This window comes from Chrysochloris asiatica, unplaced genomic scaffold (assembly GCF_000296735.1).
Source record: "Chrysochloris asiatica unplaced genomic scaffold, ChrAsi1.0 scaffold00105, whole genome shotgun sequence".
Classification (NCBI taxonomy): domain Eukaryota; kingdom Metazoa; phylum Chordata; class Mammalia; order Afrosoricida; family Chrysochloridae; genus Chrysochloris; species Chrysochloris asiatica.
In genome coordinates this window covers 9,995,926-10,019,996 of record NW_006408623.1, presented here as the reverse complement: position 1 = coordinate 10,019,996, position 24,071 = coordinate 9,995,926, and the positions used below count along the sequence as shown (strand labels likewise).

At 54.5% G+C, this 24,071-nt stretch overlaps 1 protein-coding gene across 1 annotated transcript in view; it reads right to left on the bottom strand.

Annotated features, from left to right (window-relative positions):
- Window positions 1–24,071, bottom strand: part of INPP5A (inositol polyphosphate-5-phosphatase, 40kDa) — a 149,404-nt gene that overhangs the window by 4,997 nt on the left and 120,336 nt on the right. Inside the window, exons 10-13 of the mRNA XM_006867452.1 lie at window positions 16,696–16,780; window positions 6,788–6,883; window positions 6,443–6,517; window positions 2,117–2,190 (exon numbers count right to left, since the gene is read on the bottom strand). Of these exons, the coding sequence (XP_006867514.1) occupies window positions 2,117–2,190; window positions 6,443–6,517; window positions 6,788–6,883; window positions 16,696–16,780 (330 nt within the window). The remainder of the gene's footprint in view (window positions 1–2,116; window positions 2,191–6,442; window positions 6,518–6,787; window positions 6,884–16,695; window positions 16,781–24,071) is intronic.

The following is a 24,071-nucleotide window of genomic DNA, read 5'->3' as shown; positions in this document are numbered from 1 at the left end:
ATGTCTGCAGTGTGGATGAGACTCCACCTCTGAGGTGAGGACGAGATATGACGTCTGATGTGAGGATGAAACGAGACGTCTGAGGTGAGGACGAGATACGATGTCTGCGGTGAAGACAGGATGTGACGTCTGAGGTGAGGATGAGGCACGATATATGAGGTGAGGACGAGATAGGATGCCTCAGGTGAGGACGAGACATGACGTCTGCGGTGAGGACAAGGTATCATGTCTGAAGAGAGGACGAGGCATGGTGTCTAAGGTGAGGACGAGATGTGACGTCTTAAGTGGGGATGAGACATGAGCACAAGACATGGCGTCTGCGGTGAGGACGAGACGTGATGTCGAGGTGAGGACAAGATGCGACATGTACCAATGAGGGACCAGTGGTTCCAAAGCATGTCAGAAAACATTTCTGCTTCACATGAGTGGAAAAAGCAGGCTACAAATGATATACTTATGTTTTTTCTCTTTAGTTCTAAGTGACGATGATTTTCAAAGTTAGACCATGGGTTAGAAATTGGCATTCAGCTAAGATGTTTACGGTGATGGCTTTGGTGATGACCTTCTGTTGTTCTGATCGTGGTTCTGGGTCACTGGGCTCTGCAGTTGGGTTCTGAATGGCCAGGTGGGAGCTGGGAGCTGGGAAGGAATCTGGTGTGGCTGCTGGGTCAGGGCCAGACCACCCTCTCCAGCACTGGGCACCCTGGATGTCCAAGCAAACAGAATGAGGATAAAGTATGGGGCAGACTCACTCTCTCCATTTTACTTCAAACACTGGACACTGGGATAAATTCTTCAACAATGTAAAGCTGCTGGCATCCACCAGAGAAACTCAAAGGGGGCTTCTGCCCGACACGTGAACTTCACTGTGTCTACACGAGAGCTGCCCACACTGAGAGAGCCACTCAGGACGAGCATACGGAGACCTACGGCGCTGAAGTCTTCTGTCTGCCTGCGTCTGCGACAGATAGATTGGGCTGTGTGGAGGGCAGTGAGACCCCCCACATGCAGGTGGGCAGCCCTGGTCCTTCTCGACAACCATCAGTCTTGGTTCCTTCTAGCCTGTGCTGGCAGCAGCCTGGCCTCTGACCACCACTCCACACTGCCTGTCCTTCATGACAGTGTCAATGTGGCCCATTAGGAGTGTAAAGGGAGGCCCCTGGCTTCATATGAGGAGGGGCCCTCTCCTCACAAGGCCATCTGTTGAAGGCCTCAGGTGTAACTGACCTGTGCCCACCCCCACACCAGCTCTGGGGTGCAGAGATGACTGTCCTACAGCCCCAGGGTGGAGAAGGCCCTGCCTGGGCACTTGAGGGCGACCTCCTGCAGACATGGAAACACAGCTCCACGGGGAGCCACCGAGGCCCTGCCCGTCTGCACACCCGGGCTCCCATCACTCGATTCTGAGTGCTGGGAGCGACGGCTGGAATGGCAGGCCCAGGGACCCTCGGTCGAGAACGTGGGGGCAGAAATGGGGGCGCACTCCATGTTCTTATAAGTGGCAGTCACATGCCCCTGGCAGCTCTGATCCCGCTGCCCGATATCTTCTGCAGACTGGTGGGAAGGGTGCCTGGGTAAATCTATGAGGTAAACGAGAGGCAAGTTCCATGGACTCGAAGGCCCCACTCTAAGGGTCCTGGGGAGGGTCCTGCCAACAACCTGCCTCTAGCCGGCACCAGTCTGTGAGGCTGGTTGACGGGCGAGAGCACTGCAGATGGGGGCCAGTGTGTGTCAAACGGCTTCTGGTCTTTACTCCATGCCCCCATCCCTTCTACCCCGCCTCCTCCCCCCCCAGTCTAGGGCTGGTGGGAGGGGGGCTGCTGCTGTCAGGGGTTTCCACGTCAGAGCAAAGCAACAGAAGCTTGTGAACCTGAGAAATGACCAAGAGACCCCACCACGCACACATCTGCGGATGCCGTGGGCTGCACGGGGAGGAAGGCAGACACGAGGCAAACTGCACCATGGTCCCTGTGCTCCCTTCTGGACAAGGACAGAGGGGCAAGTGTGCACAGCTTGTACAAACTACACATGTGTGTGTCCACAGTTTGCAACAGGCAGGCACATGGGGAGGGATGCTGAGAGTCCCCTGGCCCATTCGGCAGGCGGAGCGTCTTACCTGGGAGGAAACGAGATATCCAGTTCGTACAATCTGTCTTTGAAGACAGACAGCTCTTTGTCAAATTCTAGGAGCTAAAGGAAAAGAGACAGAGACAGGACATCACCTTGGGTTTCCTTAGACTCGAGACTCGGAGGGCTTGCTGACCTGGTGTCTGTGCTGCGGTAAGGTCAGGCCTTCGAAGCATCACCCATCTCACATGCACCCCCACTATGGGGAGCCTCTAAATCCTATCTCTGCAAAGATCTGTGGGTGCCAGAGCTCTGGGGTTCAGCTACCAGTGCTGCTAGTGAACAGTATCCATTGCAGAGACGCTGGCAGGGACCTCTGCCCCACAGCACCCTGGGGCGTTTATGGATCTGACGACATAGACGCTCAGCAGGGAACTTCTTGAGCTTGTGCCACGTCACGAGGCAACACCCTGGAGCACAAGCATGGTCCACAGCAGAGGGACCAGTCCTGGCTGGACCACATGGACTTTACAAATTATGCACGCATAGACGGTACAATGGTTGTTCACCGACAATCTAGCTTCCCCCAGAGTGTCACCCACCAGCCATGCTGACCACAGGCTTGGAAACCATGTCTCCAGGCTCAGCTGGCATCTGTCCATCATTCCCATCCACGTCGCAGCCGGGCTGAGACACAGCATCAGAGCAAGCACCCCAAACTAGACCGTGTCCTCCTCTTTCTCACCTCATAAATCATCCTCGACCAGGCACTGAGCAGGCATGTGTTAATTACAGGAGAGGCTCTGCCCGAGCACCTGCCACTGAGGCCCACACCCGCCCTGGTTCTGCATCGCCCACCGGTGCCCACTCCACATCCATGCATGACCAATGACGGGGCAGTGACCCCAAGCCGAGTGTGCACTGGTGTCCCAACAGGGGGCAGAGAGGGGAGTGGAGCTAAGGAGCCCACACCCTTGGGTGGTTTCTAGGCAGGGTACTGTGTCCAGGTGAACTCTGTGTGTCCCTTGGTGCCTCAGAACCCAGGGTCCCTGCCCCAGGAGACAGGCCCTGGATTGTGTCTGAGCCCAGAGGCAGGAACACTGCCTAGGTGCACAGGTGGGCTTCACCTGGGGCTTAACTCTGTGCATGTTTTACCCTCAAGACACAACCCTTCAGCACACCCCTCACACGGGGTGAGGTCTATCTTCCCAGGTGACCAGTTCCATTGAGTTCTTTTGGCCTTTTCTGATGTCATTTAAGACCAGCCACTCACCCAAAGACACTTCTGGATGGACTCTCAGGGGACCTGGGAGTGGGTCTGTGAGCCCCATTCTGAGTAGTCCAATCAGTGTGGCAGTTTAAGAAGGGCCATGTGCTTGGTGAACCCCTGAGCACATGGGGAATCCTAAGTGCTCACTGAAGAGTGACAAAGGGAACAGGAGAGGAGAGCGGGGTCTCCAACTGACCAGGATCCTGCTCTGGACAGTGTACACCAGCACCTCCCCACCAGAGAGCAGAGGCAGAGCAGCCAGGGACGTAAGACCCCCAAGTCCAGCCCAAGGACGTAAGACCCCCGAGTCCAGCCCAGGGACGTAAGACCCCCGAGTCCAGCCCAGGGACGTAAGACCCCCGAGTCCAGCCCAGGGACGTAAGACCCTCGAGTCCAGCCCAGGGACATAAGACCCCCGAGTCCAGCCCAGGGATGTAAGACCCCTAAGTCCAGCCCAGGGACACAAAATCCCTCGAGTCTATCCCAGGGGTTATAATAACTCATGAGTTCACCCCAGGGACTTAAGACCCACAGGTCTTGCCCAGTGACAAAGAGCCTCTAGTCAGCCCCTAGTCCTAAGAACCCAGGGGCACAGACTGTCCACTTCCACGCTGTGAGGGTCCACTGGGGGTGGGCAGCATTGACACACCTCTGCAGCCCCGTTCCACCTGCACCGTGTACCTGGTCACCAGGTGGTAAGAACACAGAAGGTTCCAGGGTGTCCTGAGCAGTTCAGAGCTCTGAGGATGCCTCCCAGGGGCCTGGAGGACAGATAATGCCAACCATGTTTGCCTGTATGTGTGTGTGTGTATACATGAGTACACATGTGCTCATATGTGAGTATGTGTGTGCCTGCGCTGTGTGCATATGTGCACACCCCTATGAGTGAATACATGGAGGAGTACATGTGCGCAAACATCCATGTGCGCATGTAGGCACCCTGGGGGCGCTATGGCTTAAAGGTCAGGCTGCTAACCACAAGGTCAGTGGTTCAAACCCACCAGCAGTTCCGTGGGAGAAAGAGGAGGCTTTCTGCTCCCATAAAGTCTTACAGCTTCAGGAGCGGGACACAGGGTGGCTGTGAGTCAGGAATGACCGCGTGGCCATGAGTGTAGTTTGTTTGGGTGACACAGGTTGGTTCATGTGCCCATACACACGTGTGCAGATGAGAGTTTGTGCATTTGTGTGCCCAGGCCCATACATACATGTGTACATGACGTGTGTATATGAGCACATATATACGAGGATGGGTTTATGTTTTGTGCCCGTACATGTGTGTACACATGTGTACAAATATGAGCTTGTGCACCCGTGCCTACATGAGTATACCATATGTGTGTGCACAGGCACACGCGTATGCGGGCATGCTTATGTCTTGCACCCATGTGTGTGTACACGTGTCTACACGAGTACACCACACATATGTGCACACGAGCATGCGTGTGTGTGTATGAGAGTCTGTACTTTGTGCCCATGTGTGCCCGGACCCATGCATGTATGTGTCTACATGAGTACTCCAGACATGTGCACATGAGCACTGGTATGTGAGGGTGTATTTGTGTCTTGTGTCCACACACGTGTGTGCCCATCTATGTTACAGGGGACTAGTTTTCTTTTACTAAACAGACTTAAAGACCAGTGGGCTTCCCCTAGGAACTTCACAGGGACCGAGCTGCCGGGCCAGGGTCTCTGGGAACCCCCAGGCCATCAATAGGGCATCATAGGGCATCTTCCTTGTGTGAGACAAAAACTGTTGCCACTACAGGGTTTGCTAGAACTTTCTCATGAACAAGCACACTGCCAATCCACTCATGAACGCTCCACATGCCTCAGAGTCCGTCACTGGAGACAAGGAAGGCTCACAGGGGATGAGTGGGGCTAGAGGACTCTTGGGGGCTGACGAGGGACAAACAGGGCTCACAGGGGGACGAGCAGGGCCCGCGCAGGTGGGTGAATGAATGTGGCTTGTGGCGGGGGGGTGGGGGTGTGTGTGGGGGGACTCACAGGAGGACAAGTAGGACTGGGAGCATGTTGGGGGGTGGACAGGGCTGGGGGGTCGGTGGGAGCTCACCAGGGGCCATCTGTGAGTCCTAGCCCAGGTCTATCTGAGGGAGCCTTGAATCCACAGCGCCCACTTGTAAACCCCAGGTGCAGGGGGATAATCATCCCGGTGGGGTACCCAGGCCTAGAGGGCTTGGGTGGTACCCAGAGCCACTGATGAGAAACTAGAGAAGTACGGTTTAAACAGGGAATGAGACGTTGGGCTGATCATTTTGTATCTCGGTGAGGTTTTTGCAAATGTGATAACCAATTCCGCATGTACCTCCGGCACTCTGCTTGATGACAGAGTAAGAAACAGGGCAGCTGTGGCTGGCGTGTACCTGTCAGGACTCCGCTGTTGCTGCAGACGCCGCGCGGGCAGAGAAAGAGCCCAGAAAATCAATGTGTCTTGGGCTGAGCAGTTGCTAAACACACAGAAAACATCTCCATCCAACTGGTCGTGCCGAGAACATTCCCGAGCCCTGCCCTGGGACAGCCGTGGAAATTTAATCTCTCCAAATCCTCACCAGGGTACTCCATCCTGAGCCCTGACAGCCACACTTATAATTAATTATACAATTTCGATGGGGATATCGACTCAACAAAGCTATAAATCATAGAAAAAGTCAATAGGCGTGGACACATTCAATCATGTCCCGACCAATGATTACTACTCTTAAAATACAATAATTATTTCCAGAAGCCAGCTCGAATTAAATTTCTGTCAGGCGGGTACAAGACTACAGTGATGAAGGTGCCATGGATTTTGGGGGTGAGCCACACAGGCACATCCGTCCTGAGGGCGGGTGTTTTGAGTGGGGGGCCGGGCATAGTGTGCATGGCCTGGCTGTGAGGTGTGCCTGTGTCTGCCAACTCACCAGACCGTTTACCATCCCTCAGGGCTGCCCCCCAGGGGCACCTGGGCACCTGTCTGCTGTGGACCACGCCCATGCAGGCCAGCTTCTTAGGGCGGCAGCATGAGGGTCAGAGAGCAGAGAGGTCATGGCCAGCTCCCGCTGGGCACACATCTGGGGGCCCTGGGCCTGTCTGTAGGTGCTCACTCACCGCGGTTCCATTGTTGTCCTGGAAAATCTCCTGGTTGAAGTAGTCAAAGAGTTTCTTCTCCAGCTGCAGCATGACCTAAGGGAGGATGAACACCAGCGGGGATCCCGTTTGAGCTCTCCAGACATCCTCGAGTCACCCACCCTGGAGGTCCTGGGGTCGAGGGTGGCTTGCTGGGTCTGCCTCTGCAAGATGAGTGACTGACACATGTGCGTGTCACTGGGAGGGTCACTGAGCCATGTCCAGTCCTTCCTGACCACAGATGAGCTTGCATGTGCAGCCACGCCCAGGACTTATGGACCAGCACACGCAGGTAGCTCCACGCCCAGGGCATGTGGACTCGCCTACCTTCCGGTCATTGTCTGATTCTCGAAAAATCAGCTTCACGACTTCATTGGTGTCAGCGGCCCGGATGGTCTGCATGGTGGCTTTTGTGCAGAGGGTCTGTGGAAAGACACAGAGAGTCAGCTCCGGCCAGAGAAGGCAGGGCCCAGGGCCACACGGGAAACACAGACAACATGTGCGGTATTGCAGGAAGACCAGTTCGGCTCTGCTCCCCGCCCAGCCTGCCCTGAGCTGAGGCTCAGCACCTCAGGGTGAAGGTGTCAGATGGAGCTCAGAGTGTTGTGCCTCCCTCCTGGCCTCACTATAGTGGAGTGGCCCTGAAACTCTGCAGAACTACAGATCTCCTTCTGAGTGAGGAGATGGCCGGCTGAATGGCGAGCCACCATACGCTCCTGAGAAAGACACCTGTCACCATACAACCTGTGAACACAGGCTAAGATGCCAGGAGTCCATGTCGCGGGCGTTCCCATGAGCACTTGATGTGCATCCCAGGAAGTAGGGGCTGAGGGAGGGTGACACACACTGCCCTGTGGCCCAACTGGGTCAGTCAGGCTTGCAGAAAGTGCCCTTTGTGTTTTTTTTTTAATTATTATTACATATTCCTGAGTCTCTCCCCACCAAAAAACCCCACAAAAACCAAAAAACCGAGGCAATGGAGGCAAATGCTGTTGACTGATGACGCACGGAGAGGAGTGTCATCATTGCAACGGAACGGTGGTGTAAAGCCCATGTCCTCCCATGTCAACTATTAATCAATTCACATGAAAACTTCAAACCAAACCAAACAAAAACAGAGGTGTCAGACTTGTACCCACAAATTGCAAAATACTATGGAAAGGAGCTCTGGTAGCGTAGTGGTTACGAATCGGGCTGCGAACCTTAAGGTCAGTGGTTCGAAACTACCAGCCGCTCCGCGGGAGAAAGATGAGGCTTTCTACTCCCGTAAGGATTTACACCCTCGGAAACCCTGTACAGGGTCGCTATGGGTCGGCTCCGACTCGAAGGCACTTAACAATGGAGAGGAATTAGACAGCAGTAAATAGGAGGCCTCCCCGTCCTAGACGGCAACATTCCCACCGTGAATCCACAGGTCCAGCATCATCACGGTGCCAATCAGCTTTTGATCTTCCTGCTGTTCTTGTTATGTGCCGTGGAACTGGTTCCAGCTCAAGCCGGCAGCAAGCACGAGAAAGTGCTCACGCCTCACACCAGTTAGTAGACGGTGCCCAAGTCAGGTGGTGACAAGGTAGGAGCACCGCAAAGACAGCATGGACAGGAAGTGTCCAGAGGAGATAAGAGACAGGAAGCAGACCTGCCCAGGACTGTAGGAACAAGGACCAACTGATTGGGGTTTGCAGGTAAATGATACCTCAATAAAACTGTGAAAAAATAAATGATTTTTATTTTTAAAAGATAATTAAAGACCACCAAAACATATAGGTTTTAAATTAACTAATTCTGCCATAAAAAATTTCTCTAATCAAGACCTGAGGCTGAGACCAAGCAGACTGTTGCTGTAGCTCCACCCCTGGCCATGTGCCCCATGGCTATGGCGTCCTCCAGCTGCCCTGGGCCTCGGTCAGCAGTGGCCGCCTGGCGCTGGGCAGCAGGCGTTCCCAGGCTGCCGGGCCACAGCCATTGGCATGCAGAGCACAGACCGATAATCAGGTCAAACCCCCAAGGTGGCTTTTGGACTCATGTGTCACAAGTCAGTCTGGTGGCCTTCAAACAGGACTGGGATTATGGCAGGCACCTAACACCGGGCTCTGTCCCAGGCCCCGGGTCAGGCTCCCATCCAGATGCTAATGTACTTAAGTGGCTTAAGCTGCTTCTCCTGAATGGGAGGCCAGCGGCAGGCAGAAGGCATTGTGCCTCCCAGGACTTGACTCAGGAAACTCCCCGTCACCACAGGCATCTGCTGGAAACTTTTTATCTTCCAACTTGAGGGCTCCAAGAGGATAAAGATCTGAGCAGCTCAGGGTACGGGAGCGAGGCCCACGTGCCGCTTCCCCCTCCCCGCCCCCAGGGGTTTTCACTAGCTCCAGGGTCCTCCTGCAGAAAGCTGGGCTAGGTTTTACCAGCTCCCCACTCTCACAAGGGATTTCTGTCTTTTGAAAGGAGAAAGAGACCCCAAGTGCTACTTTTTAAGAAGCCAGCGAACACTCATTGCATCCTTAGCGGCCCTGCAGGTCTGCGGAACATAGGCCCAAAGGGCAAGCTCACACAAAGCTGCACACACACACATCCCTCACTTCCCGGGGCTCCCAACTTCACTAAAGACACACACAGCTTCCTGAACTCCAACAGTCAATCTTAAAGAAACAGCTTAAGATTTCTGACCTGGGCAGTGGGGAGTGTTGGGAACTGGCTTCCACATGTTCTCTGTCCAAAACCTATCCTGGAGGTCAGCCCAGAATTCTGGGCTCAGCGGGTTAATGCGCTGGACTGCAAGATCAGTTTGAACCACGAGGTCGGCAGTTCAAGCTCACCAGTCACTCCTCAGAAACCTATGAAGGGTCACTGAGTCTTAACAACTATACTAACAGACACGGTGGGCTTCACTCCACTTGTTTCTGAGGTTACACAGCGTGCTCCAGGCTAGATGATGTCTTGTCTGCAGGCTGTTGTCGGCCCAGGTTCCGCTTCCACGCACACGTGTAGCTCCTTCTCACTCCTGGGAGCAGGTCTCCCGGCTCCACCCCTTGGGCCCATAGACCTGGAACTGTGAGCACACGCGCTCCCACTCAGCCGTGCCCAAGAATGGAGGAAAGGCTCACAGCGAGGACCACCAGGCTTGGCCTCCCCTCAACACCAACCTGGGAAACGGTGTCTCTGTGGTCTTGGTTAGGTGTCTTGGATCACACACCTCCCTGTGTGACCTCAGCTCGTTTCCTGTGAAATGCCCACCACGAGTCCTTCTGCATCTTAGGGTGCTCCAGATGCAAACAGTGGTGCCCATGGGTCTTGGCAGGCAAGACACTGGCTGCTTTTGATCCATAGTGACCCTATATAGAGTTTCCAAGGAGCAGCTGGTGAGCTTGAACCAACAACCTTATGGTTCAAAGAGACTTTGCAACACCAGGAGTGTTGTTGTTACGTGCCATTGAGTCGATTCTGACCCCATAGCGACCTTGTATAGGGTTTCCGAAGAGCAGTTAGTGAGCTTGAACCACCGACCTTGCAGTTCAAATGGCTTTGCAGCCTGATGAATTAACCCACAGCGCCATACCCAGGACACCAGGAATAGCGGACCCTTAAGCCAGTGACGTATGTCCTCTTAAAACAGATGCAGAGGAGACACCCAGTGGGAACAGAAGGTCATGAAGTGGCAGGGATTGCAGAGTTATGTTGCCATAAGCCACCAAACACCTGAAAGACGCCAGGAGAGATTCTTCTTAGCGCTTTCAGGAGCCCGGGCCTGTCGGTGCCACGCTGGACTTTAGCCCCTTTCCTGTGAGTTTGGGGTACTAAGCTACAACAGCCCTAGGAAAGAATGCATACCTGTGTCATGGGATGTTAAGCATGGGAGCTTTCCCAGACAGACGGCTTCCTAAGATACATGCTATTCTTACCCTTGCTGTGGTCAAAATACACTGAAGTCCCTCTTATTTTGTCCATTCCTCCTGGAGACCAATGGCCACAGAGCTGTGAGGGTCGTACCTAGGGGGCCATGGGGCACATCATCTGGACGGCTCTCGGGGACAGGGAGCGCACAGCTCAGAGGCCCGTCTCCACACTGGCTGACTCCAGTTGAACCTCAGCCTCATCAGGAGTTCCTGGGCTGTTGAACTCTCAGGACACCCTCCAGGGTCATGGAAGACTGCCTTTTTCCTCAGAGCCAGTCTCCTCCCCACAAGGAGAAAGTTTCAATAGTCAAGCAAAGTCCAAAGGAACCACAAAACCGACCTAGCCTAGCATATTCTAATAAAAATAAACCGTCGCCAAGAAATGAGACTTTTCTCCTCACGTGGAAGGTCCTGAGATAACACCACAAGGCCCAGGTCAGCTGTTACCCCAGGAACGTAGGCCTGTCCGCTGGGTGAGCTACCGGGTGAGTGGGTGGAGGGCCCCAGGTGCTCCTGCAGACCTGTCCAATTGGTGGATGGGTGCCAGAATGAAAGAAGAATGAGTGAATGAGCGCCCGCTGGATGAAGCCCAGTCCCCCTCAGTGCTGTGGGCTGCAGCTGGTGGGTGGGCTTGAGATACATTCCACCAATTTTTCATGCCCATCCCTCTAAATGTGACCCTGCTCCTGAGCCTTTATCCCACTGACAGCCTGGCGCAGAAAACATGCAGCCTCTGATAGCATGAAATTGGAAACAAAGGCCGAGGCACAAAGGGACCGCGGGGCCGCCAAAGGCGTTGCCAGCGCATGGATGTGAGTGGCCGGCTCCTGAGCTCACCAAGAGCGGAGCTGGTAATGACATCCCCACAGCTTCCTATGTGTGTGTGTGTGTGTGTTGGGGGGGGGCTGTAGGGACAAGTCCCAGCAGGTGCCCTCCCCCAGCATGTGCTCAGCCCATCCTGGATGCCAGGGAACACACTATGCAAGTCACAACTGTCTGTGCCCTTCCTGACCCAGAGACAACCTCAGCCTGAAGTAACTGCTACCCCCGCCCCCCAGGTCATGTCAAGCTAGCGCTGTTCACGGGATCGCTGTGGGACCCCACTCAGGCAGAGCCAGCTAGTGCTGATATGGAGACCCCTCAGTCCTACAGGACATGGACGGAGGGGTGGGCATGGAGGGATGCTGGTGGACTCCTGGTCACCAAGGTGTCCCTGCACTGACCACACCTAGTGTATGCTCAGGCTGTCCTCAGGAAGAACAGAATGGCCTCACTCCCAGTGGCTCCCAACCACACTCCCCCCTCAGATGGACCACTGTGGAGAGGTCAGTGAGACCAGCTACTGAGTTCAAGGAAGACACTGCCAAAAACAGCCCAGCCTCCACTCTGCGGCCCCATGCTGCCAGGATGGGGTGTCATGTCCCCTCAGACAAGGACACCCGACTCTCAGTCCAGAAGGTCCAGTACCTCAGCAGTTGGTCTTAGCTGTGTGGCGCAGAAGACACTCCCCTGAAGTCCAGAGGAACAGAGCTCACACTATCAACCCTTATAGTGGTATGACTGGGGTGCCCCTTCTCTGGGGAAGCAGCATGGATCCTCTCAAGTGGACTTTGTGCTGACCACAGGTCTGCTGGCAGGGAGCACTGCCCCCTTCTCTTCATGGTCCTGTTGTGGTTGTCGATTCCGACCCACAGCGACCCTGTATAGGGTTTCCAAGAAGTGACCGGTGAGTCTGAACCACCAACCTTGCGTTTCAAACAACTTTCAGTCTGGCGCATTAACCCACAGCGCCACACCAGGATTCTCGTCACAGAAAATTTACCAAGGGCTACAGACAAAAACCCCAGACAACATTCTCACGAAGGCTTGATGGATGAGAGCGTAAGAACAGGTTCATAAAAGTGGTTAACAAAGCAGATGTGGGCACTTTATACAGGTTTTCCTTAATACAGTTAATGAAAAATCATTACCTCTTAAATTTAAATGGATCAAATGCTCCTGGAGAATGAACACGATCGTCTTCCCCCAGATATGTTGAGCAGTAATACACACGTGTGTCCCAGGACAGAGTGCACCTTTAAATCAACATCCTGATTACACTTCCCGGCTGGCAGGCTTTCCTGGAGGTCAGAGAAGCTCCCCAAACTGCAACCCTATCAGCTGTTCACCAGTCACAGGCAGGCCGGTGGACCCACGCAGAGACCTGGACTCGGGGGCAGATGGGACAGTCTGTTGCCGCAAAGATTTACAGCCTCAGAAACCCTATACAGGGCCATTATGACTTGGGACCGACTGGACCGGCACTTAACAAAAACACAGACCTGGGACAGACACACATCCTACCTCCTGTCGGGCTCCCACAGTACCTGCCTTCGCCTGGCACATGTGTGGGTGAGAGGCTGAGGGGCTGCGGAGTGTGGGTGCGTCCAGGTACCTGGCGCCTGGGGCCTGGGGTGGGGGCGGGTGGCTGTGAAGCACACAGCAGAGGCTCCTGCGGGTCTGTCAGGAGGCCCCTCCCCAGGACAATTGGGGTGGGCAGGGTCTCCTCACAGGCAGGGCCAATCAGAAAGGTGCTCCTTCTGTCTGGGCAGTCCAGGACCCTCCAGGGTCACTCAAGGGGACGCTCCTCCGAGGGAGCTCTCTCCAGGCCAGGTGGTACAGGGACGTGTCTCTGTCAGTGACAGACAGCTGGTACTTGAAGAGCAGTCGCTGCTCCCCAGAACACATCCATCTCTGTCATGGCCAGGAGTGATGGACGCAGGTGTGGCACTGCTGTTGCTGTCACCGAGGCACTGAGCCCAGCTGCCAGAGCTGCCAGACAGCACCTACACCGATGAGAGCAGCCACTCAGGCTGTCTCTGGAGGGACCTGCACCCGGTGGCTGTGTGTAACCCGTGTGTGTTCAACTATGGCATCACCGGTGCCAAGTGTGCGCTCCGTTCCGCTGGGCGAGCACGCCTGCAGCTTGGAGGGGCAGTGGTCGACTGGGGCCCCAGTTGCCCCCCGCAAAGCATGGTCCCCATCGCTCCCACCCCTAGGAGCATTTCTAAACATGCGTGAGGCACCCAAGCATCTCTGGGAATCAGACAGTAGCAGGCGGGACCAGGCTCTCCTAGAAGCTGCCAGCCAATCCTGGAGCTCGTCCTCAGGAGGTTCCCTGAATTTACTGTTGCCATGAGGACTGGCTCATGGGCACTCGAGTCGGGAAGTGGATTTAATTAACCTATCATGAATCTTCCATGTGGACCTGTGAGCAGTGAGGAGTGGGGTCAGTGCAGCCCCACCCCTCACGACGGGCACAGCAATTGGGGTCCCCATGAAAACACAATGTCACAGTCACGGACAGAAACTGGAGGGATCCACTAGGCCCCCAGTGGGCCGCAGCCACAGTGAACCCAGAAGACCAGGAGAGGACCTGGAATTCAGCGGTCTAGGAGGGGCCGCAATGAGTGTCCAACCTCAATGGCCACTCATATGATAAGAAACCCTTTAAAAAGTTGTGCCAGGCCACACTAACTGGCAGGTTTGGATAACCCAGAGGGGCTTGTGTGGGTCCTTAACTTTGACAACCTCTGAGAAACCCAGACCTTCCCGTGGGAGCCACTGGGGTTGTGTCAGCACCCATCTGTCAGGTGCATGTAAGGACTGGGGGTCCGTGGGTAAACTCTGCCATTGCCGGTGTAGCTACAGCTCCCAGGATCCAATGACAAATGTCTTTATGAGGAACAACGGAGAAGATGCAGGGCAGAGGCAAGAGGGATGGTGCAGTCACACGCTGGGGGTACCTGGAGCCACCTGCCCCCCCCCCCGCAGCTTCCTGCCATCGTGCGACCTGTGGTCTGAAGGCCTCAGACTGTGGTCCTTTGTCATGACCAAGATAGTCAGACACACTGCGTCATCAAACGCTGAAGGAAAGACTGTGTCGTAGTTGTAGTTGATAGGAGGGACGGAGCCTCCACGGAGCAGCCAGGGGCCTGAAGGAGTGGGGGGCATGCCACCGTCTTCATGGCCAGGTAGAAGGGATGCTGTTTGAGAAAATGTGCTGAGCACACCACAGGGGTCACATGCAGGGATCCAACTCTGGAAAGAGCTGGAAGGCCTGTCCCCAGTCTCTGAGCAGGAGTCCCGTCGCCTGGTGTCACCCATGGTGGACTTGATGGTGTCATGGTCCAGAGCTGGATGGGTGTGGATCTGCCATGAAGGGCCACACCGTGTGTTGGTCAGCAGTCTTGTTTTACTCACACAGCAAACTGTGTGTGGCATACAAATGGAGTCCCGTGGCCGCATGTGGATGTTGTGCACTTGGGTGTGTGGAGCCTGGGCACAGCCACGTACCCAGTGAGCAAACAACTCATTAAACACCACTGCCTTGCTTCCCTTCGCTGCTCTGAAAGCAGTACCAATGGGGAGGGGGAGAGGGCCTCCACCCGAGGTGCCTATTGGGCACAGCAACTTCATCAGCATCACTGAGAGGGGGCTCAGCATGGCTGGGTGTCGGCTGAGACCCTCACTGCAGTCAGGAGGGTGTCCGGTGGGTGGGCTATTCTCACACATACAGCCAGCGTGCGGGCCTCTGTGGGTATGAATAAGACGCCTCATCAGGACCCGGCGTGCTGCTGGCAGTATGGACCAGGAGAAGCCGCCACCACGGAGACTGCTGGCTTGGAAACAGCACTGAAATCAATGGGGCTTTCTAGAAGGTTCCACGAGCCACTGTGCCCAGCCAGCCTCTAGCCCTGGCACTGCCTTCCGCACCTCAGGAACGCCTTATTGATCCCCCAATTCCTCCAACAACACTAACACAGTTTCCTAGCACAACAATCAATGAAACGCTAGCTTAAGACGCACATAAAAATGCTTACTCTACAGCAGACCGATAATTTATTATTGTTAACTGACCTCCTTGGGGAAGGGAGCACGTACCTGCATAATGTTTATTATTATTTTTATTAGCAATTAAAGTCCTTGTATTGCCACCTGACTACCAGGGTCCACCAGAGAGCAAGGGTGCCAGGCTCCATCCCACTAAGCTTCCTGCCACACACAGCTCTGGCTTGTGGTCACGGGCCCCTGGAAAGCTGCAAGGGATGAAGGCCCAAGTGGACGGGCCCAGCGCAGAGGGCAGGAAGGCGCGGAGACAAAGAGAAGGGTCAGGCCCCTTGATGAGGCAGCATCTCGAATAACCCCGTGTGTGTGCCCCTATCAGCCACTCAGACGGGGAGGAGACGGAGTCCACACCTGCCCTCCGGCCAGGGAGGCTCCCTTGAGACCTCTGTTGACTCTCAGGAAACACTGCTCTTCTTGGGTGAACACATTGCAATTCACAAAGGAACACTCACCTAAACACAATCTCACTAACTTCATTTATTCCTCTTCAGTCTGGTTTCAAAGCTGACCCTGCAGTCAGCTGTGGAGAAAGAGGTCACTATGTGACCTCTCAAGGACTGACTCCACCTTGCCCTCACCTGCTGGCTCTGCCTCCAGCAGGGTCTGGGGCAAACAAGAGCCATGAAGTTCTTCCAGAAGCCGGCCAATGCTCCCGAGGCAGGCTTTGTGATGTTGGGAGGGAGCAGCGAGTTCTGAAGCATCTCTGGACTTCTCCAGATGTACAATTTGGGGCAGCAGATGCAGTCTTCATGTGCGTCACTGTTCTGGGCAGCGAGGCCCCCTCAGTGACAGGCCAACAATGGAGGGTGTTCTGTTCAGTTTCCCACTCACTCTCCAGGGGTCTGGCCTGAAGGATGCAGCTGGCGAGGGACTTCCACCAGGACAGGTCAACCCTGATGGGCACCATGATGAGGTTTTGACTTGAACCCTAATGTCTGACTATTAGCTCTGCTGCCTCAAAACAAGGGGAGAAGCTAGCAGAGCAGTAACTAACAGCAAGTATGAGCAAGAGGGGACCCAGCTGCCCATGGAAATGCACAAACCCACGTCAGCTCAGACAGAGAGCCAGCACTCATCCTCAGGATGGAGCCATCCCAGCAGCCGTACAACAGCACATGATGGGCAATGGCTGGGTCCTGGTGACTGCTGCTCCGATAGCTGTCTGCTCTGGGGTGGTGCCACAGGCTGTGACAGGCCTTGGTGTCCTGGGCCCTGCCCTGATTGAAGAACCCACACACCACAAGGTGAGGGGTCCAATGCTCGGCAAACAGCTGTGTTATGTGGCAGGCTCCGGCTTGGCACCCTCTCAGACAGCAAAGCAGAACACTTTCCCTCACTAGGAGTTTCCATCTTAAAATACAATCGGCAAAAGCAGTGGCGGTGAGCCACGTGTGAAGGGTAATATCCTTCCGTTTTTATTCTTCATAAAATCAAACGCAGAGACCAGACAGCGCCTACCTCGACCACGGACTTGGAATCCAGTCGGAAGTTGAAGTCACCAAAGACAAAGTAGGAAACTTTCTCGAATCGCTGGTCAAGGATCCTGGGAAGGAAGAGCACATTGGATTAGCAGACCCACTCATCCTAACATGCCCGGCATACCTGATGATGGGAGACCCCAGGTTTGCATCTCCTGTGGGTGCAGGTGGCTGAGGCTTCCCAGCAGGGGCCCTGGCTGTGTCCCGGTACCATCCTTTCTGGGGCTCAGCATCAGGGTTGTGGGGAGGGGAATGTGACAGCCACCCCCAGGACCTGCTGTTTCTCACTCATCCGTGGAGCCATGGAAAAGATGACAAACGGAAGGTCTGATCTTTATGTGGTTCTGTGTGCTCCGCAGTGGGCAATGCAGCCACACCGGTAAGACTGGGAGAAAAACATCCCAGAGGCCTCCCATCAGCCCCCGGTCTGTGGCAGAGGAGGGGCTGTGGGTTGCTGTCCTGCTCCGAGTGAGGGCGTGCACTCCCAGGCCAACAGTGGAGAGCTGTTCTGGTCATCACGGCTGACCCCACCACGCTCAAGCACACTGCAGCAGAATGCCTGTGACCGCCAGCCTGGGGGACCCTTGGGCTCCGGGGGCTTCTCTGTCTGTGCTTGATGAAGCACTCTTGTTGGCCAGCTGCTGTCTTCTCACCTTGTTGATGGCATCTTCTGCCACACAGAAATTTTCGTCGTCACGTCATCTAATCCATCCCAAACTCAGACAAGGAGTTCGTCCCCATTCTCCTCTCTGCCCGCCCCCGTTTCCAGACTTTTAATCCACATGGAGTTGCGGTGTGAAGTGGGATCCACATTATTAAATGTCTGGTTCCTTCTCCGGAGCTCACGTCCTAACACCACCTGAGATGCAAGCTCTGTGAGATGTCTACTGGGCTTTTTCCCACTGCTCTTTCTCCCTGCTCCTGTGAGCGCCCCGCTTTTAATCAACACAGCTTGCTACAGAGATTCTTGGTGACAACCCTTTTTAATAGCCAGTGGTCTCAGCAAATTTCATATTCTGCTGGCAGATTAATTTCCTTGCTGAATTTCATGGGGGAAAAAAGTTTTTCATTATAAATAGAATTGCTTTCCATTCATGTGTTAATTTGGAGAGAAAAGACACATCTTAATGCAGTTATGAACAGAGCAGACAGCTGTAATTTCATTCACATAAGACTGGCTTTCTACACAGAAACTGCCACTGGGGCTGAGGTGTTCCACCAGGGGAGTTGTCCCTCCCGCTGGGCTCCTCAAAGTCCAACAGAGCCCCAGTGGGGTGGGCTGTGCTGTGGGTCATTACAGCCTGTGGGCAGGGAAATTGCAGCTGTCTGAGAGTGACTTTCTTCTGTTGCTAAACCCTAGAAGCTGCAGTGGGCTCTGGGTGGTCACAGTCGGTCAGCCTGCAGAGACCAGGTGTGAAGTGAGCAGACGACCATGATGCCGTCTCCACGGCCAGAGAGCCAATAGGAGCTGCTCTTCCGGAGCCCCCTGGACTCATCAGGGTGTGAGGAAAAATATCATCAGAACAGCGCTCAGTGTTGGCCAGCCTCTGGCTCACACCCATGCTGATCCCGCATACCATTTCTGTCCCAGCCAAGGCTACAGTGTAGCCAACCTGAGAGCATAGTGCCCAGTGTGTAGGGGAGAGAAACTCCCAGCATGGCTGTGGTCAATGAGGCCCCGGGCTACATGTATGGCAGGAGGGAGGGACAGGACTGTGACAGAGGTCACAGGCCTGTCCTGTAAGGTGACAGCCATGAGCTGACGGGGAAGAGTCTCCATGAGGTTCTACAGCTCGGATGGAGCGGCTTGGATGGAGCGGAGGGAGTTGTGTGTGGCTGCCCCTGACAGGATCGTACCTCCTCTAGCTTCGGACAGAAAGACAAGGAGGAACTACAAAGAACTGAGCAGAGGACACCCTAAGTAGTAACTAAGAATCAAATCACTATTTGGCTACATAAACACTAGAAGCCATTTTGATGTCAATTCCTTGCTTTGTAACGCTACTAACGATCAGATGTAACATTGCACTAAATAAATTTTAAAGTGTTTAGGATACTTTAACAAGAAAGAAAACAATACATTGGAAGCTGTCTTTGGAAACCCGGGTGCCTCCATGTACCCAGCCCAGCATCTGATGGCTGCCTACCTACAGGATGCCCACCGGCACTGTCCTGGCAAAGGTGAGTCACACCAGAGCCGGCGACATCCTCGTCTGACAATGGCCACTGCCACGTCTGAAATCTCATACTACCGTCATTAAAAACCCAACTTTATCATACCTACGTGCTCTGCTCTCGTTGATGTAATCGCCCAAGACAATTAATCCCTGTGACGTGTGAGGGCCGCACCGTGAGCAGAGATGAAGGGGCTGTCAGAGGCGGTGGCAGTCACCAGAGTGCGTGCCTCCCGGGTCGGCCCAGGTTGCATTTTAATTCTGACATAGTGCTACTCAGACCAAAAAAACAAAGACAGCTGCTCCAAAATGAATGACCTTGTCAGCAGCTATTAGGATTCAAAAGTCACACCACCCCAGTATCATGTGCCTTATTCAAACAAGAATTACAAGAGGAGCCACAGAAACACACGTTTAGGCCTGGAGGCGGAGACCCCACTATAATGTGTGCTCATCTCCAGGAGCATACCTGAGGGGAGACCCCCCACCACTGACAGAGGCGGCCGGAGTGGCAACACCCAGCATGGACAGACACATGCCTAGTTCCCGAGTCTGGGAACTGAAGTCCAGGGGGACATAGTTAGCATCACCCTAACATTCAGAACCAAACACCCTAGCATTCAGAAACAATATGGGTTCACACAATAGGAGCCGGTTTTGAAAGCACACGTGACTGGGAGCTCCAACATGAACGTGTTTCTTCCTCTTTTTTTTCCTTAAACACTAGGTGTAATGCTAAATGCTGGGCACTTAGCAAGGTCTGAGCCTTAGCGGCATCAGTGCCAACACAGAATGCCCGCGGTATCCCTGCATGGCTTGGCTGGACTTCAATGCTCGCTATGCCAAGGGCCCTCAAAGATTAGCCCTGGCCCCTGCAGCTGCCCGAACTGCCCTGTGCTTCTTCCTCATTGCCCAGTGTTAGGACTTCCAGCCCACACATGTCCTATGACCCCTTGCCCAGGACGTCAGCAAACTGGCCACTGTCCTTGATCTCTCTGCCAGCGGAGAAGTGCCAGAGTTGCAGCAGCCACAGAACAAAGAGCCAGAGCCCAAGACAAAGCAGTGAACATCCCAGACCATCGTGACTTGCTCATAGAGTGGGGAGCTAGTGTGCTGACCCGTGGAGCTAGAGCCGAGGCTTACGGTGGAGTGGTGTATCTGGTGAGCATTTATCAGCAGCTGACTGAACAACTATGACCTGAGCATCTTCTGATCCCGTATTTATAACCTGTTCATTCCCCTCCCAAACCCCTTTACTGTGTATACTGCCTGAGTTCCGTGTGGACCTGTGTTGGCTTCTGGAATCCGACTGAGGCGCAGAGAGGGTTGGGGGAGGAATGGTCAGTGCTTCATACTGTTGCAGTCTGGCTGACTTCTCCTTGACCCCCTGAGACACAGGCTGTGTTACTGAGCCCCCCGTGCTGAGCCATGGACTGCCCCGATAGCAGCCATGAGGCATGAGCCAGTGGCTCCCTCTTATGGGGTGGTCTGGAGAAGGTGACTCTGGGAAGTGAATATGGGGAGTCTTGCCTGGTCAGGAGCTAATTACAAAACCCGGCCTCCGCAGTCTTCAGTCCTGTGGCCCATCTCTCTGAAAGGCCCCTCCTGCCTTAGAGGCTGACTGGGTGACCACTGTGGGAACAGACCGTCAGTGGCCAGCTCTGGGCCGTAACAGTGACCACTGTAAGAGCAGGCTGTTGGGTGGTCCTGGAACAGCTCTGTGAACACTAAGAGAAGCTGATCATGAAACTCCAAGGCACCGGCAGGTGGTCCTGGCTTTGACACCTGTGGCCTAGGCCTTGGTGCAAGAGGTAGTCACAAGCCACCACAGTAGCTTCCGGGATGGTGGCCGCTGGACACAGACACCAGTTACCACTCAGGCGTTTCTCTCATCCCTGAGGTACCCTTGCCCGTCTTTTTAAAGCCCAGCATCTTCTGATAAATATTGCCCCACAGGGTAAGCACTGGGCTAGTAATCACAAGATCAGCAGTTCAAACCCAGCAGCCACTCTCGGAAACCCTATACAGAGTTATTGTGCGTCAGAAATGATTCAACAACACTTACCCCCCCCCCCCATTCAGAACCGCTGAGGAAGCTGGGGGAGAACTCTGTGCAGAGCTCTGGGGTGGCCCCTGAAATGTCCCTGAGGAGGCCATATGTGCCCCTTAGGTGTGCCCTGGGGTATTCCTGAGAAGCCCCAAGGTGTCTGCTGAGATGTCTGTCCCCTGAGGTGGCCCTGCTGCCATGGCTTTATGTTTTCCTCCCAGCAGGTGTTTATTGTCTTTGAAACACAACGTTGTAACACTAAGCACGTCTGTGCAGCCAGGAATCTGCTCACTCCTAGACCACAGCCTGCCGGCCACAAAGGAGGGCGTCCACCATGGCTGCTTCCTTGTCCCTGTGTCTGGTGGAAAGGAACGAGGGTCTGTGAGACCTCAGAGCTGAATGCATACATGACCAGGTGCTCAGCTCACCAGGGAGAGGATCTGTAAAGGGCAAGAGCTGGCATCCCCTGCCCGGGCTGCCCACGCCACGGGTTTCATTGCCCCCTGCACAGAAGTGTCTTGTGGCATCGTCCTGGCAGTGCTGGAATCATCCCAAACAAATGCCCTTAGAATCTGCACAGTGGGACCCACGCAGCACTGACAAAGAGACACGTGTGGACCAAGGCATGCAAGACCCTGTCTGTGTGACACTCACATGCACATAGTAAACATACAGGCACCTGCAGGTGGGTCCAGGAGTGACAGACGGGGAGCCTGTCTGAGGTGCTGGGGTGGACTCCGGAGAACACAGGGGTGGGAGTGGGGGATGTGTGACATTTATCCTATCCAAATGTTTTATTTCTTAACAAAAGGTGCAGCAAACCTGCAGACGTAAATGTGACAAGCGGAGGGCGGCATGTCTCATCACCACAGCCCCTGGGCTTTTCTGTATGCTTGATCTAGTTTCCAATAAAACAAAATGCAGGTCTGCTACAGATTTCAGCAGTCTTCTGAGATGTAGGAATAATACAGCTACTGTGCCAGGTCTGCGCTGGGCTTCGTGAGCACACAGGAGCCTCTGCGGTTTCTTGCTAAAGGAACAAAGATGGCCGGCTGGGCTGGCTTTTCTACCGGCTCCAGTTGGAACCTTTGTGCATCCAGATCCCAGGCTGTGTGGCTATGGAAGTGTTTGCCACAATCGACGCTCTGGTGGTGGCTGTCCGAGTGGCTCGGGAGCAAAAAGAGGCCAGAGGGACATTCCGGGGCCGGAGCTGCCTGGGAGCCCTGGGTGACAGGGATCGTTGGTGCACAGTTTGCTTTGCCTAGAGACGCCGGGGCCTTTCTTTTGCTCACAGAAGGGCGGGCGAGTTCTGAGAACAACCGGGAGAGAGCCATTTGGAGGGGGGTCTTTGAGCAGGCTGACAGCTGACTGATGACCAGTCGTGGGCTGACAAAGCATGGCTGTGTGGCGCCCGCGCATCACGTCGCCGCTCCCTGGGAAACTAATTACTCTGAATTGTGTGCGGTAACATTATTTTTCTGCCGATCACTTCTTTTGAATGCCCAAAATGAGCATGAAACAACTCTTTTGACCGGACATAAAAGTTAAATGTCCCAATGTTGATCAAATTAACTTGAGCAACGTGACAATGGACTATATTTGTGAGAGGATAATGGAGAGACAAAGGCATGCTTTCTGCAGATTTCATAGTTGTAATGTAAAGGTGTCCTGCTGAATGAGGCCATGTTTCAAAGGGAAACAGAGACCAAGTCAGTGTGGAAAAAAAAACCCACTTCACAGCCCGAGAGAGAGCAGGAGTTCAGGAAGTGTCAGCAGCGGGTACGAGACGATGAAGGCTTGAAGGCCTTGTGCTCCGCGCTGGCTTAGTGTCCTTGAGAGAGCTCAGCCTCCCACCCAGGTGACACTACTTCACCTGCCCTGTCCAGCCCTTCATCTCTGGGTCCCAGAGCCTCAGGGAGGTTCGTCTGTGTGTGTGTGCTGGCGGAGGTGGGAAGTGTCTGCACTGTAATAGAATTGTCTTCCTTTTTATAGCCTTTTATAACAAAAGAGTCAAAACAAAAAATCCATAACTGCTCCAAGATCATTATGACGAACAACATTCAGATGAGACACTGGCTGCACTTCATAGATGTTGTCACATGGGTAAGCATTTCTCAACCAAGGAAGTGAGCTCGCATTGGAGTGTGAGGCTCCCAGGGGGTGCTGGGTGTGAGGGTGGCCCTGAGATGTGGGTGTCAGGATTCCATGGGCACCGGGGGCCCCGTGGTACATGCAGCTCCCACTCCTCTGGGCACTGCCCCGACCGCAGTGTTGGAGGAATGAAATGCTTCCGAAGAGTTGACAGACTGGACACAGAGCCTCTCAGGAAGCAGGAAGTGGCGGCTCGGTCTACTCCTCTGCTCCTGGGGACCACTCTCGGCAGGCCCTTGGCTTCTGTGCTCACAGAGGAATGGGGGCTGTGGGCTCTGCAACGGGAGATTAAGCCCACTCCCTACCCAAGTCTCAGCAAGTGCACAGACAATGCTCCGACGGTTCCCAACGCCTGAATGGGGCTCTGTTGGTGGTAGTCCTTCGTCAAAGGGCAGTGAGGCTTTGTCCCCCAGCGGCACGGCAGAATGGAGTCTGCTGGTGGCCGCCAAAGGTTAGCAGCCGATGAAAGGGCGTCCCACTATTCACCGCTCCTACAGAATGCCCCTTTGTGGTGGTCCGTGCTGCACGGCGGAGGTCCGGAGCCTCGGCTGGCTGCGCTCACACCCGAGTGGCCCATGGGAACCAAATCCTCAGACAGCCCCACCCAGAGGGCTCCTGGAGTCACAGTGACTCCCCACACAGTTACCAAGGCCCAGGGCAGGGCAGGCCCCTCATCCTGGACCATGGGAGGTCTCGGCATAGAGAGGCTCAGGACCCACAGCCCCGCAGACTCCACACAGCAGGGCACCATGGGGGAGGGGGAGAGGGGACAGACACCACCTGAAGGAGCTGACCACACCTAGCTGATGGTGGGCATGTCAGGAAAAGAACATGTATACATATCTGCATACACACCTACAACGCACCCAGGTGACTACACCTACACACGTGCACACACACCTACAACACACCCAGGTGAATACACCTGCACACAGCACAAGTACACACACCTGCACACACACCTACAACACACCCAGGTGAATA